Below are 15,589 nucleotides of genomic sequence, written 5' to 3'. Positions count from 1 at the left end.
ATAAAATATTCAGTACAATATTGAATAGAACTGGCCACAGTTGTCATCCTTTCGAGTTCACTGTCTTAGGAAGAAAGCATCCAGGCTTTCACTCTTAAATATTATGCAAGTTATAGCTGTTCTATAGATGCTCTTTTCAGGTTTAGAGAATTATCTCACATGCTTAGTTGGTTGAGGTATTTTTTTTGTTGTTGTTGTTGATTGTTTTTGTTTTTTGTTTGTTTTGTTTTTCATGAAAAGGCATTGAATTTTGTTAAATGCTTTTACTGAAGTTGTAGCAATGATCATGATAGTGTTTTTTGTTTAATTAATATGATGTGTTACATTAAGTGATGTTTGAGTTTTAAATCAACTTTGTATTTCAGGGATATCTCACATGGTCATGGAATATGCTTTTTTTCTGTATTTTGCTGAATATGATTTGCTAGTATTTTGCTGAGGATTTTTACATCCACTTTCATAAGAAATATTAGCCTTTAGGTATATTTTCTTTTGATGTGTTTGGTTTGGAATCAGTGTAACACTGGTCTCATAAAATGAGTTGAGATACGTTCCCTCGTCTACCTTTTGGAATAGTTTGTGAAGAATTGGCATTAATTCTTTAACCTTTGGTAGAATTCAGTGAGAACTTCTGGGCATTTCTTTATGACTCATTTTTCGTTACCTATTCATATCTTTACTTAATCGGTTTATTTCTTCTTGAGTCAACTTTGTTAGTTTGTGTCTGTCTAGGAATTATTATTTCATCAAGTTATCTTATTTGTTGGTGTACAGTTTTTCATAGTATTCCTTTATTATCTTTTTATTTCTGTAAGGTAATGCCCCCTTTTTTGATTATGATTCTAGAATTGAGTCTTCTCTCTTTTTCTCTTGATCAATATAGCTAAATGTTTATCAATTTTGCTGACATTTTTATTGATTTTTCTCTATTATTTTTCTCTTCTCTCTTACACTAATTTCTGCCCTAATATATATTATTTCCTTCACAATTTCTTTAGGTTTAGTTTGTTCCTCTCTTTTCAGCATTTGAGGATGAAAGGTTAGATTATTGACTTGAGATATTTCTTTTTCTTAATATACATATTTTATAGCTGTATATTTTCCTCTAAGTACTGTTTTAGATGCATCAGAAAACTTTATTTATTTTGTCTTTATTTTTATTCATTTCAAAATATTTTTTATTTTTAGGATTTCCTTTGTGATTTATATTTTGACCGATTAGTATATATTAGTGTGTTGTTCTGCTGCTAGTTCTGCTTTTATTCCATATTGTCAGAAAACATAATTTGTGTTATTTCTTTTCTTTTAAATTTAATTTTTTTATGGCCTAGCACAATGTCTATCCTAGAGAATGTTCCTTGGGTACCTGAAATGAATGTCTAACCTGCTATTGATGTATTGTTATGGTTATTGGCTTATTTGCGTGTTCAGTACATGTTTGCATTACTTTCCTGAAGCCTATTTTTCCTCCCCCACTGTTAAGCCTCTATTGTTACTCCCCAAGGAGGTGCAGCTTTGCATGTAACTACAGTCACCATAGGATGACAATGGTTTTGGTCGTGAATTTTTGATCTCTGAACTCGAACCCGAACTCGAACTCAAACGCGGACAATCCGAACCTGTAGGAAACCGTGCTGAAGTGCTAGCAGGTGTTGCTTTGTGAAATGTTGAACCTTTGACTTCCTTGAGTGGTTTGTGCCCCCAGCAAGGCAAAACTTGCTACTCTGAGAACACAGAACCAGACAAGGTCAGGAAGTGTGGAGCTGGACAAAAAACAAGCCCTTGTGTATCCAAACATTGTAACTACTAGATTGCAGACAGTTCTGTTACTTTTTGATGCCCAGAGGATACAAGCTGCAAAAATAAACTTGGGCTGAGGCATTCTACTTAGAACTCCAGCAGTCTACTTAGAACTGCGGCAGTCTACTTAGAATTGCCTGCCCTCCCGATCCCATCTTTGTCTCTCTTCTTTTCTCTCAATCCTCACTCCCCACTTCAGGGACTGTTCCTCTCGTGGGCAGGCACCGACAAGTGGCGCCCGAACAGGGACCTGAATACTGGGGATAAAGTGAAGGACACCGCACGGAGCTGAGACGCGTCGCATAAGGTAAGGGGTGCGGTGAGACACCACGGTCAGGAGTAAAAAATCATGGGACAGGGTAGCAGCAGAATGTCTTTTACTCAAATGTTAAAAAGTGTGCTAAACGGACTGGACCCCCAGGATGAGGAGGGCCTAGATGGGGAGGGGCCAGTGAGGGTGGTAGACGGTGCAGTGACAAGACAGCAGAGTGGGGCTGAGACATGGCAGAGGGGCCGGACGAGGCCCAAGGCCACCGTCCCGGGCGGGGCGAAGGTGGAGGAGACCAAGAGCCCCTCACTTCTCTGACGGGCCCTCCTGCCGCCACCCCGCATCCCTGGGACGAGCCGCGGGCCTCGCCTCCACTACGGCCACCGCCGAGGAGTGGGAGCCACAGTGCGAGCCTGTGAAGCGCGGGGATGCGATATCCAGCTCCGGGGCAGGGCTGCCCGAGCCTGCGGGCTGCGAGACGCTGGAGGCCAGAGGCCACGGCGCCGCGGGAGAAACCCGCGCAGCTGAGCGCCCGCGAGGACTCCCGGCAGGTGCACGCGTGGTTGTGGCAGTCTTATTGCGGCTACCTCACCTGGCACAGCGGCCTGGCCGCCTTCCCAGCTTACTGTGGCCCCGCAACAATGCTATGGGGCGCTGCCGCAGTTGGTCCCCCACCAGAGAAATCCATTCAGGAACTCTTCCCAGCAACCCCGGGCAGCGCAGGATTGGACCTCAGTAGCGCCGCCTACACAGTACTAACACCTGAGATGGGAATGCGAGCTATTCCTACAGGGGTCTTTGGGCCTCTGCCTCCACAGACTGTGGGACTCATCCTAGGAAGGAGTAGTATTACCATGAAAGGGATATTGGTTGCTCCGGGAGTTGTGGATATGGATTATACAGGAGAGATCAAGATTACGACACATTCGCCTGGAGGCACTTCAGTGATCGATAAGGGCCCACGCATAGCACAATCATTGTTAATTCCACATGTCAAACCGGGTAAAACAGCAGGCCATAAATCCCGAGGCGACGCGGGCCTTGGTTCATCAGATGCTTATTGGGTCCAGGCCATTCACCACCAGGCCAGAATTACCACTATCCATTAATGGCCGTTCCTTCATGGGCCTTTTAGACACGGGGGCCGATGTCTCTGTTTTAACTGCAGATCAGTGGCCTAGCCACTGGCCAAAGCAGCAAACACTAACCCAGTTACAAGGCATAGGACAATCTCAGTCACCACAACAGAGCAGTGATATATTGTTGTGGAAAGATCAAGAGGGACATGAAGGATCCTTTCAACCATACATAGTGGCAGGATTGCCTGTCAATCTATGGGGCAGAGATGTCATGAGTCAGATGGGAGGTTACCTGTACAGCCCTAATCAACAGGTCACTATGATGATGTTCGATCAGGGACTTCTGCCTAGAGATGGCTGAGGTCCTTCTGGACAAGGGAGAAAAGAGCCTATCTTTCCCTCGCCCTTACCACAAAGAGCTGGCTTGGGATATTTTTAACGGGGGTCACTACTCCTCCTGTACCCCATGCAGATGCTATCACTTGGAAAAGCGACACACCTGTTTGGGTAGAACAGTGGCCCCTATCATCAGAAAAGATACAGGCTGCAAGGTTGCTGGAACAGGAGCAACTCGATAAGGGACATACAGCACTTTCTAACTCTCCATGGAACTCTCCCATATTTGTAATTAAGAAAAAATCAGGTAAATGGAGGTTGTCACAAGATTTGAGAAAAATAAATGAGACTATGGAGCTCATGGGGGCTTTACAACCGGGATTGCCTAATCTTTCTGCTATACCCCAAAACACATATAAGATAATCCTGGCTTTAAAGGATTGTTTTTATACCATACCATTGTGCCCCAAGGATTGTAAAAGGTTTGCTTTAAGTAACTTACAAGAACCTATGAAGAGATATCAATGGCTGGTGCTGCCTCAAGGTATGGCTAATAGCCCTACTCTATGTCAAGAATGTGTGGCAGCAGCGTTAGAGTCTACCCCGTCTCCCCACATACAATCCTTAATCACACTCTTTGTTCTAAATTTTTTAAACCTGGATGCGCGTGGCAGATCTGCCGCAGATCGCTTCTGGCATCCTAACACTCAACAAGATTATGCCCAAGTGAGATGGCAGGATCCAGTTACTAACCAGTGGCATGGGCCAGACCCAGTCCTAATTTGGGGACGAGGGCATGTTTGTGTTTATTCACAGGACAATGGAGGTGCGCGGTGGCTGCCTGAGAGGTTGGTGCGGCTTGCTGATGAGCCTCTTCGAGATCCTGTTGGTTGCGCAGATGCCTCAGGGTGAGACATACTGGGCATATGTTCCTGACCCTCCCATGCTACACCCCACTGTGTGGAACGGGCCTGAAGTCATTGGTGGGACAAATGACACTAGGCTATTAGGACATCCATTTGCTCCTGCCGTCCTACAAGCTGTTGGATTCAATCATACCGGCTTAGGCATAGGACTCCTCATATGCTTCGCAAAGACTGTCAACGTTACCGGATGTTTCCGTGTGGGCAGCCAGACAATTCACGGAGACAACCTAGGACAGAGTGTCACATTCCATCAGCCAGCAGGATGGAAAAACATCAGGGATAAAAACCCACCTCCACCACAAGCCCATGATCCTTGCAGTGAGGAGAACAGAAAAAATAGCAGATCCATCCTTTGGAGACAATGTTATAAAGAACCCGGGGAATATAGTGTCCCTGGGTTTAATCAAGCTGTTATAGATGGTCCGGAGGCCATGACACAGGTGCTGATGTCCAACATGGGACTAAGACTGGAGTGGTTGTGGGATTATGGTATACCTCCCGGCCCCAAAGACATATTTGGAAACTAGTGGGAGCAATGGATACAGTGACTATGAGTATGGACGAGGGACGAGGCAAGGTAGAAGGCAATACCACTGCTTGTGTCAAGGCTCCATATGTGCTTATGATTGGAAATTTTAACATCACCCATATTGACAGGGTCCAGTTTAATGTATCTTGTATACAGTGTAACCTAAGTAATAGCATCAATTGGTCAAATGACAAAAGTAGAGCTGTAGTTCTCCACCGACCCTCTTTCATTATGGTACCTGTTAACATTTCAGGTCCTTGGTACTCGGACCTCAGAGGAGAATTCCCCTCCTTTCTAGCTCTGTTCCATTTGCTACTGCCTTTTGTAATAATCTTTGTTGGTGTTCCTCTATTCATGTGGTTTACTCCGTTGCTCACAAAGGTAATACTCAAGGGCTTCATCGATCTCCAAACAAAGGTTCATGAGTTGAGATTATCTGCCCAGGTCCACCGTGTCGCTGACACCCGTGTATAAAGCCCCTACAATGGGTCGGCAGCCAAAGATGGGTAAGGATTTGGTAAGAATGTACATAACCTAAGACAGGAACCGTTCGCTAGAGGGATGGTCTCCTATGACGGGTAAATGGACATATCTGTACCAACCACCTAAGCCAGGCGCAACCCTTGTGTTAATTTTATATAAAAAAGGGGTACCTGTGGGAAACCGTGCTGAAGTGCTAGCAGGTGTTGTTTTGTGAAATGTTGAACCTTTGACTTCCTTGAGTGGTTTGTGCTCCCAGCAAGGCAAAACTTGCTACTCTGAGAACACAGAACCAGACTAGGTCAGGAAGTGTGGAGCTGGCCAAAAAACAGGCCCTTGCGTATTACCTTTATTGTAACTACTAGATTGCAGACAGTTCTGTTACTTTTTGATGCCCAGAGTATATAAGCTGCAAAAATAAACTTGGGCTGAGGCATTCTACTTAGAACTGCGGCAGTCTACTTAGAATTGCCTGCCCTCCCGATCCCATCTTTGTCTCTCTTCTTTTTTCTCAATCCTCACTCCCCACTTCAGGGACTGTTCGTCTCGTCGGCAGGCACCGACAGTTAGTGTAGCCACAGCAGTTATATTAGTGGCCAGTGGCTCACTGGTTACAGCTGACGGCCAACTAGCCACAGCTGACGGCCATCCAACCACAGTTGATGGCCATCTACTACCTGAGCCAGCACCCCTCCACGTGAGGCCGAGAGCCTGGAAACTGCTCTCTGGGGCTCTGTCGTGCGGGGTACCCTGCTCGCTGCGCCATTTGTCGTGCAGGGTCTCAGCTCCCGCTCCCCGCCCAAGAACGCAGGACACGGTAAGGCCAAAAAGGAACACCCACGGAGCCATAGATAGGGGAGTCAAACCAATATATTCTCGCTGGCGGCTGGGCTGGAGACACAGGAAGTAGGATCTACATAATCTGCCTAACAGCAGTCCGCGCTTGCCAGCCACCATCTTCTTGCTAGCCCCCATTCCTTTTTGCTAGCATAGCCACAGCCGTTATATTAGTGGCCAATGGCTTACGGGTTACAGCTGACGGCCAACTAGCCACAGCTGCTGGCATCTGATCACAGTTTATGGCCATTTACTACCCGAGCCAGCACCTTTCTATGTGAGGCCGAGAGCCTGGAAACTGTTTTTTGGGGTTTTGTCCCCACACTCCACCCCTACAGGTTCTCGCCTCACAATCTACGCGACAAGTATCTTCCGCGAGGGTCCCTGTGCGAGGAGCCTGGAGGTGAATGCAATATCCTGGACACAGCCAGGCTCTCTGAGCACAGCCAGGGTTTCTGAGGGCACCACCAGTACTTCTGGGCACAGCCAGACTTCCTGGGCTTCTTAAGGTACCACCAGTCTCCCCGGGCACAGCCAGGGTTTCTCAGGGCACCACCCCAGTACTTCTGGGCACAGCCAGACATCCTGGGCTTCTTAGGGTACCACCTGTTTCCCCGGGCACAGCCAGCTTTTCTCAGGGCACTGCCACTCTCTCTGGGCACAGCCAGACTTCCTGGACACAGCCAGGGCTCACAGGGCACTGCCACTCTCTCTGGGCACAGCCAGACTTCCTGGACTCAGCCAGGGCCTCTCAGGACACTGCCACTCTCTGGACACAGCCAGACTTCCTGGACACAGCCAGACTTCCTGGACACAGCCAGGGCCTCAGGGCACTGCCACTCTCTCTGGGCACAGCCAGACTTCCTGGACACAGCCAGGGCTCTCAGGGCACTGCCACTCTCTCTCTGGGCCTCTCGGGGTACCGTGCTGGAACAACAGTGGCTCACATCAAGGTGCTTACATATTATCAATGGTGGCCAGTCAAGACACAAAAGCAAACATCCGCCAGTCCCACTACATGATGGTATGTTCCCAAACAGTCAAGCGTCCATTAAATCAGGGATAGAAGGCAATTCCTCATAGTCCATAGTCATTCGCCAGGGCTGTCCTGGGGGTGAGGGATGACCTTGACCTCACCCTCATCTCACAATGAGGACTCAGCAAGCGTTTCCTCCTGGGACAAGTCCCGCATCCAGGCTGCGTCAGCAAGCAGTTCCCAGCCCACAGGGCCGCAACAACCTTCGCTTTCTCCGCTTTCTCCGGCCTCTGCTGGTTGGGGAACCATCCACATCTTCCCACCGCTCCACGGAAATCGAGCTCTCCGGCAGCTGCTCCTCCTGGTCTTCCTCAGACTGAGCTTTCATACGCACAAACTGCTCCACTGCCCTTCGGAGAGCTTTGGCCAGCACCGTATCCTGCCGACTACGCCATGTGTCACGCGGTGGACCCTGCTCGCTGCGCCATTTGTCGTGCAGGGTCTCAGCTCCCGCTCCCCGCCCAAGAACGCAGGACACGGTAAGGCCAAAAAGGAACACCCACGGAGCCATAGATAGGGGAGTCAAACCAATATATTCTCGCTGGCGGCTGGGCTGGAGACACAGGAAGTAGGATCTACATAATCTGCCTAACAGCAGTCCGCGCTTGCCAGCCACCATCTTCTTGCTAGCCCCCATTCCTTTTTGCTAGCATAGCCACAGCCGTTATATTAGTGGCCAATGGCTTACGGGTTACAGCTGACGGCCAACTAGCCACAGCTGCTGGCATCTGATCACAGTTTATGGCCATTTACTACCCGAGCCAGCACCTTTTCTATGTGAGGCCGAGAGCCTGGAAACTGTTTTTTGGGGTTTTGTCCCCACAGGCTCTGTCCCCACAACATATGATACAAAAATATTTTCCTGTAATAAGGATTTCACATGCCATATATTTTGGGATACAATTAACATGTTGTTTAAACAGCCCAGTAAATACACTTGTACTATTTATATTTTAGAGCTTATACTTTTTTTTCAAATCGTAGACGATTTCTAGTTTTATATTCTCAAGTAGATTATCAATAGGTGATAGAGGAACTTTTCGATTGAATTTAGATTCAAATTCAGCAGGAGCTGGAAAGAAAAAGACAGAATTATGTTCTTTAAAATACAACTAAGTATAAGTGTTAAGAAGAATGAGAAAACCTCTAGATGAGGCCACAGCTCACAACAGGAGATCATATTCAATACAGTTTGCCCACGGCTGCACACTGACTTGACTGCTATTGTGGCCAAGTATCAGAGCTTCTGGTTGTCTCATCCTTCATTCATTTATAAACAAGGTCGTACGACAAGCACTGAAGTTACAAGACGAAGATGACACGGTCCAGCCCTGACCCATCATCTACTATAAGCTGAAGGAACAGATGAACAGGCAATTTCCATTCAGAGGCCCCTATACCATACAAATGCACAACAGGACGCGAGTGGGACCCACAAAAGGGACATCCCAGTATTGATTGTCTGCTCTCTGGTGGAGGTGACATGGATGTTGATGCCTGAAGGACAAGGACAGAGGATGCCAGAGAGAGGGAAGACGCAGATGCGAAGACTAGTGTGGGGGAGAACACTACGGAACGAGAAGTAGTCTGGTTTAGCTAGATGCTAGAGCAAAGGGGCAAACGAGGGTTGGTAGCAAGATATAGGCTGAGATGTTTGGTGAGAACTACATTGATTTGGGTGTTTTCATTCCATGCAAAGCAATGTGGAGTTTCTCCTGAGGGTACATGGTAAACTAATGACAAAGTAAATGACTGGAGATTTAAATGTCACCCATCAGGTGACAGCTACAGTGTTTCCTCCAAAAATAAGACTAACCAGAAATTAAGCCCTAATGCGTCTTTTGGAGCTATAATTAATATAAGACCTGGTCTTATTTTCGGGGAAATATGGTAGCTTGGCCCTTCTAGGAGGTACCGTATTTCCCCAAAAATAAGACCGGGACTTATATTCATTTTTGCTCCCAAAGACACATTAGGTATTATTTTCCGGTTAGGTCTTATTTTCGGGGAAACACCATATATGAACAGTAATTGCTTAAGTATCACTAGATAAGTCTTGTTATTGGGCCTCATTACACTGGCAAAAACATAAAAGTTGATGAAGCCCCGTTTTCAACGTGCAGGTGGAAAGTTCCATAGGGATGGCAGAAGAAAGGAAGGGGACAGGCCATAAATAAAAAGAGATACATAGACTCTTGAGATATTACTCATATGACCTTGTCTTCACTATGAATGTTTATGCTTTCACCTTTTTTATTTGCTAAGGCCAAGAAAATATTTAATGTAGTATCTATTATCAGAACATGGAAAGGGATGCCATTTAATATTTACATTTTATTCCAGAAATCAATGATATCTAACTTGAATTAATACATTTTGGCAACATACCGTCTTTGTATAGTTCTTTAGTTTTTTTTTCCTGGTACTCCAGCAGCGACTGAAATAAATCAAATCTTATTATAGCATTTAAGGTAAACAAGAGACTTTACTGTAGAAATGATATATCTTATGAAATGTGCTCTTTAAATAATGCCTTTAGAGAATAGACTTAACGTATGATTTATATAAATACAAAAAAGTTTAAAAATGAATAACATAAATTACTGCTTATTTTGATTGTACATAATAGAGACCATCTATATGAGATGCTATTTAGATTAATCTGACCAACAGTGCAATTGATATTGGTCTACCTAAGATACATAATTTCAAAAGAGTGACGTTTGATTTGATTGGTACAATGAAGTTTAAACAAGTCAAGTCATATTTTACACTGAATGCATTACTTTGCAATTTTTAGAAAAATTGTCCTTTATAAATGTTTCTTGTTCTTTGTTTTTACTTTAATGGACTTTTCCTTAAAATGAGCTTTCCATTCTTGCACTTCTAGAAAAGTAATCTTAAGGTGTATTCTAGGCTCTTCATTTTTCAGCATAGAACCTTAAAGACATAAAATGATGAAAGTGGTACTCTGCCGTCATGTGAAAATTCTACTGACAGAAACAATAACCAAAACGATTTTGCAGTCTATGACTGAAACATTACCGTATTCGTATGCACAGAAAGATTTCCGAAAAGCTGCTTGAATAAAGTAAGACCTAGAGCCAGTTTTCAAATTTACTTTCTCATTTATGACTTTGTAGAGTTAGAAACAAAAAATAATATATAATTTTTAAATGTGACTTTGTTCCTTAGAGATCAGGTCCAATTTTTGAAACACTAAAATAGCTGTAGTTATAGTCTATTTAATTATGAAATGTGTGGGAGTATTTCAAACTATATTACAAGTGTCCCAGTCTAGAGTGGTCTTACTGAAACCTTTCTTCTGAAAGCTATCCTCTCACAAAATGTCCAAAGTAGTGCTTAAAATAATATCCAGAAATTAATAGACACTATGGTGACAACAATGTGACAGCCAATCCTTGTACAAATTTAGGGGGAATGTGGGAAACCGTGCTAAAGTGCTAGCAGGTATTGTTTTGTGAAATGTTGAACCTTTGACTTCCTTGAGTGGTCTGTGCTCCCAGCAAGGCAGAAGTTCCTACTCTGAGAACACAGAACCAGACAAGGTCAGGAAGTGTGGAGCTGGCCAAAAAACAGGCCCTTGTGTATTACCTTTATTGTAACTACTAGATGGCAGACAGTTCTGTTACTTTTTGATGCCCAGAGTATATAAGCTGCAAAAATAAACTTGGGCTGAGGCATTCTACTTAGATCTGAGGCGTTCTACTTAGAACTGCGGCAGTCTACTTAGAATTGCCTGCCCTCCTGATCCCATCTTTTTCTCTCTTCTATTTTTTCTCAATCCTCACTCCCCACTTCAGGGACTGTTCTTCTCATCGGCAGGCACGGACAGGGGAAGACAAATTTGTTTTCCAATATTTGCATAACACTTTTTTTTGTGAATGGCTTGATAGAAAGGGCTTATAACGTGAATAATGTGACAACAACATCACCAGACAGGCCGTGTAAAATCAATAACTAAATACCATAGAAAGGGAGAGGACTTTCATGAAACAGTTTTAAGTTATTGTTAATCAACAATATAAAATGTAAATCACATTTTTACACGACTTGAATTAAGGAACTACCAATGTAGCGTTATTATTATTTTCCCCCAAAACAGCTCTTTTCTTAAATATTTACTTCAGCACTTTCTGTCGTGTTTCCCCGAAAATAAGATGTAGCTGGACCATCAGCTCTAATGCGACTTTTGGAGCAAAAATTAATATAAGACCCGGTCTTATTTTAACATAATATAAGAATGGGTCTTATGTAATATAAAATAATATCAGACCAGGTCTTATACTAATTTTTGCTCCAAAAGACACATTAGAGATGATGGTCCAGCTATGTCTTATTTTCGGGGAAACACGGTATGTTTATTTCTAGGTGAGGAGTGTGTTCAGATGGTGGAAGTAGCTTGAAGTCCAACATTAATAAGGACAACATATCTGCAGTCTTATTATACTTTTCCATTTATCAAATATATAGAAAGGTGAGAAAATTATACACAAAAAAATGTATCAGCAAACTTTAATTCAAAGGATTTCAACTAGAAGGATTTTCTCATTACTGGCAGTTCTCACTAGACTACGTCTCGGAGAAAGCTCAGGTTCCACTGGGGACACCCACGGGATAGCACAGCTTAGAGTCTGCATCCCTCCTTTAGCTAGGTAGCTCTACACGTCTCTGCTTTGGTTTGTTTTGTGTTAATTGGGGACTACTGAGGAACAGTTTGCTTTTCCCGGATGTCAAATTGTTCTTTTTTTCAATCTAGTTGTGGATGGTGCATCTCACTGGCCAATGTGGGACTTGAACCGGTTACCTTGGTGTTATGGGCACCTCGCTCCAACCACTGAGCCAACAGGCTCCCCACCAGCAGCCCAATTCCAAGCTCAACCCATTGCTTCTCACGGGTCTATGTGGGAATCGAACTGTCAACCTTGGTGTTATGAGCATAGTGCTCCAACCACTGGGCCAACCGGCTGCCCACCATGGTTCATCTCCAAGTTCAAGCCATTGTTTTCAATCTAGCGGCGGAGGGCGCAGTTCACTGGCTCATGTGGGAATCGAACCCACAACCTTGTTGTTAAGAACTTGCACTCTAACCAACTGAGGCATCTGGCCACCCTTGGTCTCTGTTTTTATATACCGTGTTTCCCCGAAAATAAGACCTAGCTAGACAATCAGCTCTAATGCATTTTGGAACAAAAATTAATTAAGACCCGGTCTTATTTTACTATGATATAAGACCGCGTATGATATATGATATGATGTGACGTGACGTGACCGGATCTTACATTGATTTTTGTTCCAAAAGACACATTAGAGCTGATTGTCCGGCTAGGTCTTATTTTTGGGTAAACAGAGTCATTAAACAAAAAAAATTTTCTCAAAGAACGGTACTATTCTTTGATAAAAAGAATATTTTTCAGGTCTGAAAGTCACTGATTTAGTGAAAGTCCCTAATTTTGCATAAGAGGCAACCAAGACTCACAGAGATTATATAGGTCACCTGAGGTCACCAAACCAAGGAGCTGCGGGCCAGGAATGGGATAAGTCTCCCTATTGAGGCTAGCCTGCTATGCCAGCTACTACCTCATATTCCGGAAAATTCCATCAATTTCTGAGTACAACTCAAAGAAAATGAATATGCAAAACTTTGTCATGTAGCTCAATAATGTTAAAGCATGAGAAACAAAATAGTAGCTTTCTAACTCAAGTATTATCTTTAAAGTCATAATTAAAAATAAAGACAGATTAATATCACAAGTCCTATTAACAGTAGTCAAACACACTCAATTTATAAAGCATAAACATTTCTAAACACAGAAAAGGGAACTTGAAGGAGAAAATCATGAGTTAAAGAAAGCAAACTCAAGTTGAGGAAATTCTTCCTTAAAATGACTTGTCTTTTCCTCAGAATCAAATTTGGCTGACCAATATAAACCAACACAGGTAATATTCATGGTGGGGGTTAAGTATAGCGAAATGGGAAAAACAAAACAGATTTCTCTTTACCATCTAGTGCACTTATGTCCAACCTCACATCATCACAATTACATCATCAGTCTTTCCAGTGTTCCCTAGTGATTTGGGACACTTATCTCTGGATCTTGACAGAGTGGGGCTTTTCCATCTCTTATTCAGCCTTGCATGATTGGGCAACCCAACGCCTCACAAGGGAACAACGTTGGCCTTGGAATGAGGGCATTGACTTTAACATAAACAATTTTCCAATTTATGAGGAAATACTGAAAACTAAACACCTCTTTCCTACCAAAAAATAATTAAAGGAAAAATGTCCACAAGCATATTCTCTCTCATTGCTTCTGCCTTTACACTCTTTCATCTTCTGATTTCTGTGGTGAAACCACTGAGAACATTTTAATTGTGCATCATGCTTAAGAATTTACAGAAGCGTTGGCCATTCACTTTCTTTTTGTACCCAGTCCTTCCTCCAGGTTCACCTCTTTGAAGGACTTGGACTCCATTTAGCCGAAGGGCTGTCCGAAAATCCTTGGCTTTGTTCTCCTATGATTTATTAAGGGGAAGCTAAATGAAAACACAAGGTTGGAGCCCCATTTAGCACAGGCCTGTGCTATGTTTCTCTGCATTAAGAAGGCCACAGTTGTTAGATGGGTGGGGGGGAGGGGGTTGGAGATGGGGGGAAGTTTGAAGGGATTGGGGGGCGGTTGGTGACCACAGGATGGCCTCAGGGTCTTTTGAGAATTACTTTGGGGAATTTACTCAATAGTGTTTGGGGATTTTGTTGGGTGTCCGATGGACATGTTTCCTGTTTCGGAGACCACCTCAGGGATGCGGTGGATGCTTGGTCATGGCATTGTACACCAGAGACTGGACATTAATGAATGCCAACTATGATTTTATGTGTATAATGTGATGGCTCGGTGTGAGGTCGGGGTGGTGGTGGATGGGGGGAAGGGGGTTCACGTTGTGAGGGAAGTAAAAATAAAATAAAACTAAAAAGAAAATAAAAGGAGGCCACAAAACACCATCAAAACCACAAACCACCCTGCATTGATCAAAATGGATATTCTTTGGAATGATGTAAACATCATGTCAAGAGAGACAACCCCTTTCTATCTCCACGATATCTACAACTCATCGGGCATCTACAGCCCAAGAAAGGATCTTCTGCTCAACACACTACGATTCCTTAAAAGACCACGCATCTGTAAAAGGGAAGGAGGGTGCACTGGATGTGAAAGGGAGGCAGGATGGAGGAAAGCACAGGGACAGCCCACAGCTGCAGTTCCAGGGGGACAAGGCTGAGCCTGAAGCCCCAGCAAAGGCAGTGGCGGTGGAGGGGACGGGATACAGCTCCCACATCACTGCCCAGGGGAGGCTAAGTGGGGCAGCAGCAGCATCCCCCCACCCCTCTCCAGATGCAGCAGTGCTGGCACCACCAGGGACCAGTAGCAGCAGCAGAAACAATTCTCCAGTCTCACGACCACACACAGTGCTACCAGTAGACATAGGGAACCAGGTAGTAGCTCAGCGGGCTCAAGAACAGGCTCCCCTCAACCACCCACTTCCGCCACCTGCGTGGTGGTGGTGACCAGAGACCCTGGAGACCTGGATGCAGTTGCAACACCCATCTCCCTGGTCACCCAGGCTTGGACTCCCACACCCACAGCTAAGCCCCCGCCCTTGGAACCCCCATACTCAAGGAGCACCTGTGGGAGAAAACAGAAACTACACTCTTGTACCATCTACTGAAAACAAAAGAAAGACCCCTAATTTTATACCTGTTTAATTGTTCAAATCGAAATGTACCTACATAAGAAAGTATTCACTACTTCAAATGTGCCTGTAGAGGAACAAGCCACTCAGCAGCATGAAGAAGCAAGGTGACATGGTTAACACTGAGAGAAGATGACACTTCTCCAGAAACCAAGTCAAAGTTACGGAAGATTGTGATCTCTGTGACCGAGATTTCAAAACAGCAGTCATGCTCTCTGCTCATCACACAGAACAGCTAAGAGACTTGTAGGAGGATGACTTGAAGGTGGGCAAACTGGGCGAGCAGGGGAAGTGGGAAGGGAGACGTGGCCCGCATCCATGGCTGCGGAGATGCAGGTGGTGCCAGGACAGAACAGAGACCACAGGAGCCAGGAGGTGGGCTCTTTCCCTGTGTCCCACAGCTCATCTCCCTGCCCAGAGAGCAGCATATCCAGAGTTTGAGGCAGTCACCTCAGCTGAGACCTCCAGCTGGGCCCTAGGTAGGACAAAGGAAGTAAACACCATACCTGGGCCCCTCCCCCGACTCTC

The 15,589-nt window shown here is 44.6% G+C and overlaps 1 protein-coding gene across 1 annotated transcript; it reads left to right on the top strand.

Moving 5' to 3' along the window:
* The first annotated feature begins 2,443 nt into the window (after positions 1–2,443).
* Positions 2,444–11,067, top strand: LOC308495596 (deoxyuridine 5'-triphosphate nucleotidohydrolase-like). The gene is made up of 2 exons (XM_081080565.1): positions 2,444–5,818; positions 10,959–11,067. Exon 1 carries the CDS (start codon positions 2,497–2,499, stop codon positions 3,175–3,177), a length of 681 nt encoding a protein of 226 aa, XP_080936691.1. The 5' UTR covers positions 2,444–2,496; the 3' UTR covers positions 3,178–5,818; positions 10,959–11,067.
* Positions 11,068–15,589: the final 4,522 nt, after the last annotated feature.

This window comes from Rhinolophus hipposideros, assembly GCF_964194185.1.
Source record: "Rhinolophus hipposideros genome assembly, contig: HAP1_SCAFFOLD_68, whole genome shotgun sequence".
NCBI classification, from domain to species: domain Eukaryota; kingdom Metazoa; phylum Chordata; class Mammalia; order Chiroptera; family Rhinolophidae; genus Rhinolophus; species Rhinolophus hipposideros.
This window is presented reverse-complemented; position numbering and strand designations above follow the sequence as displayed.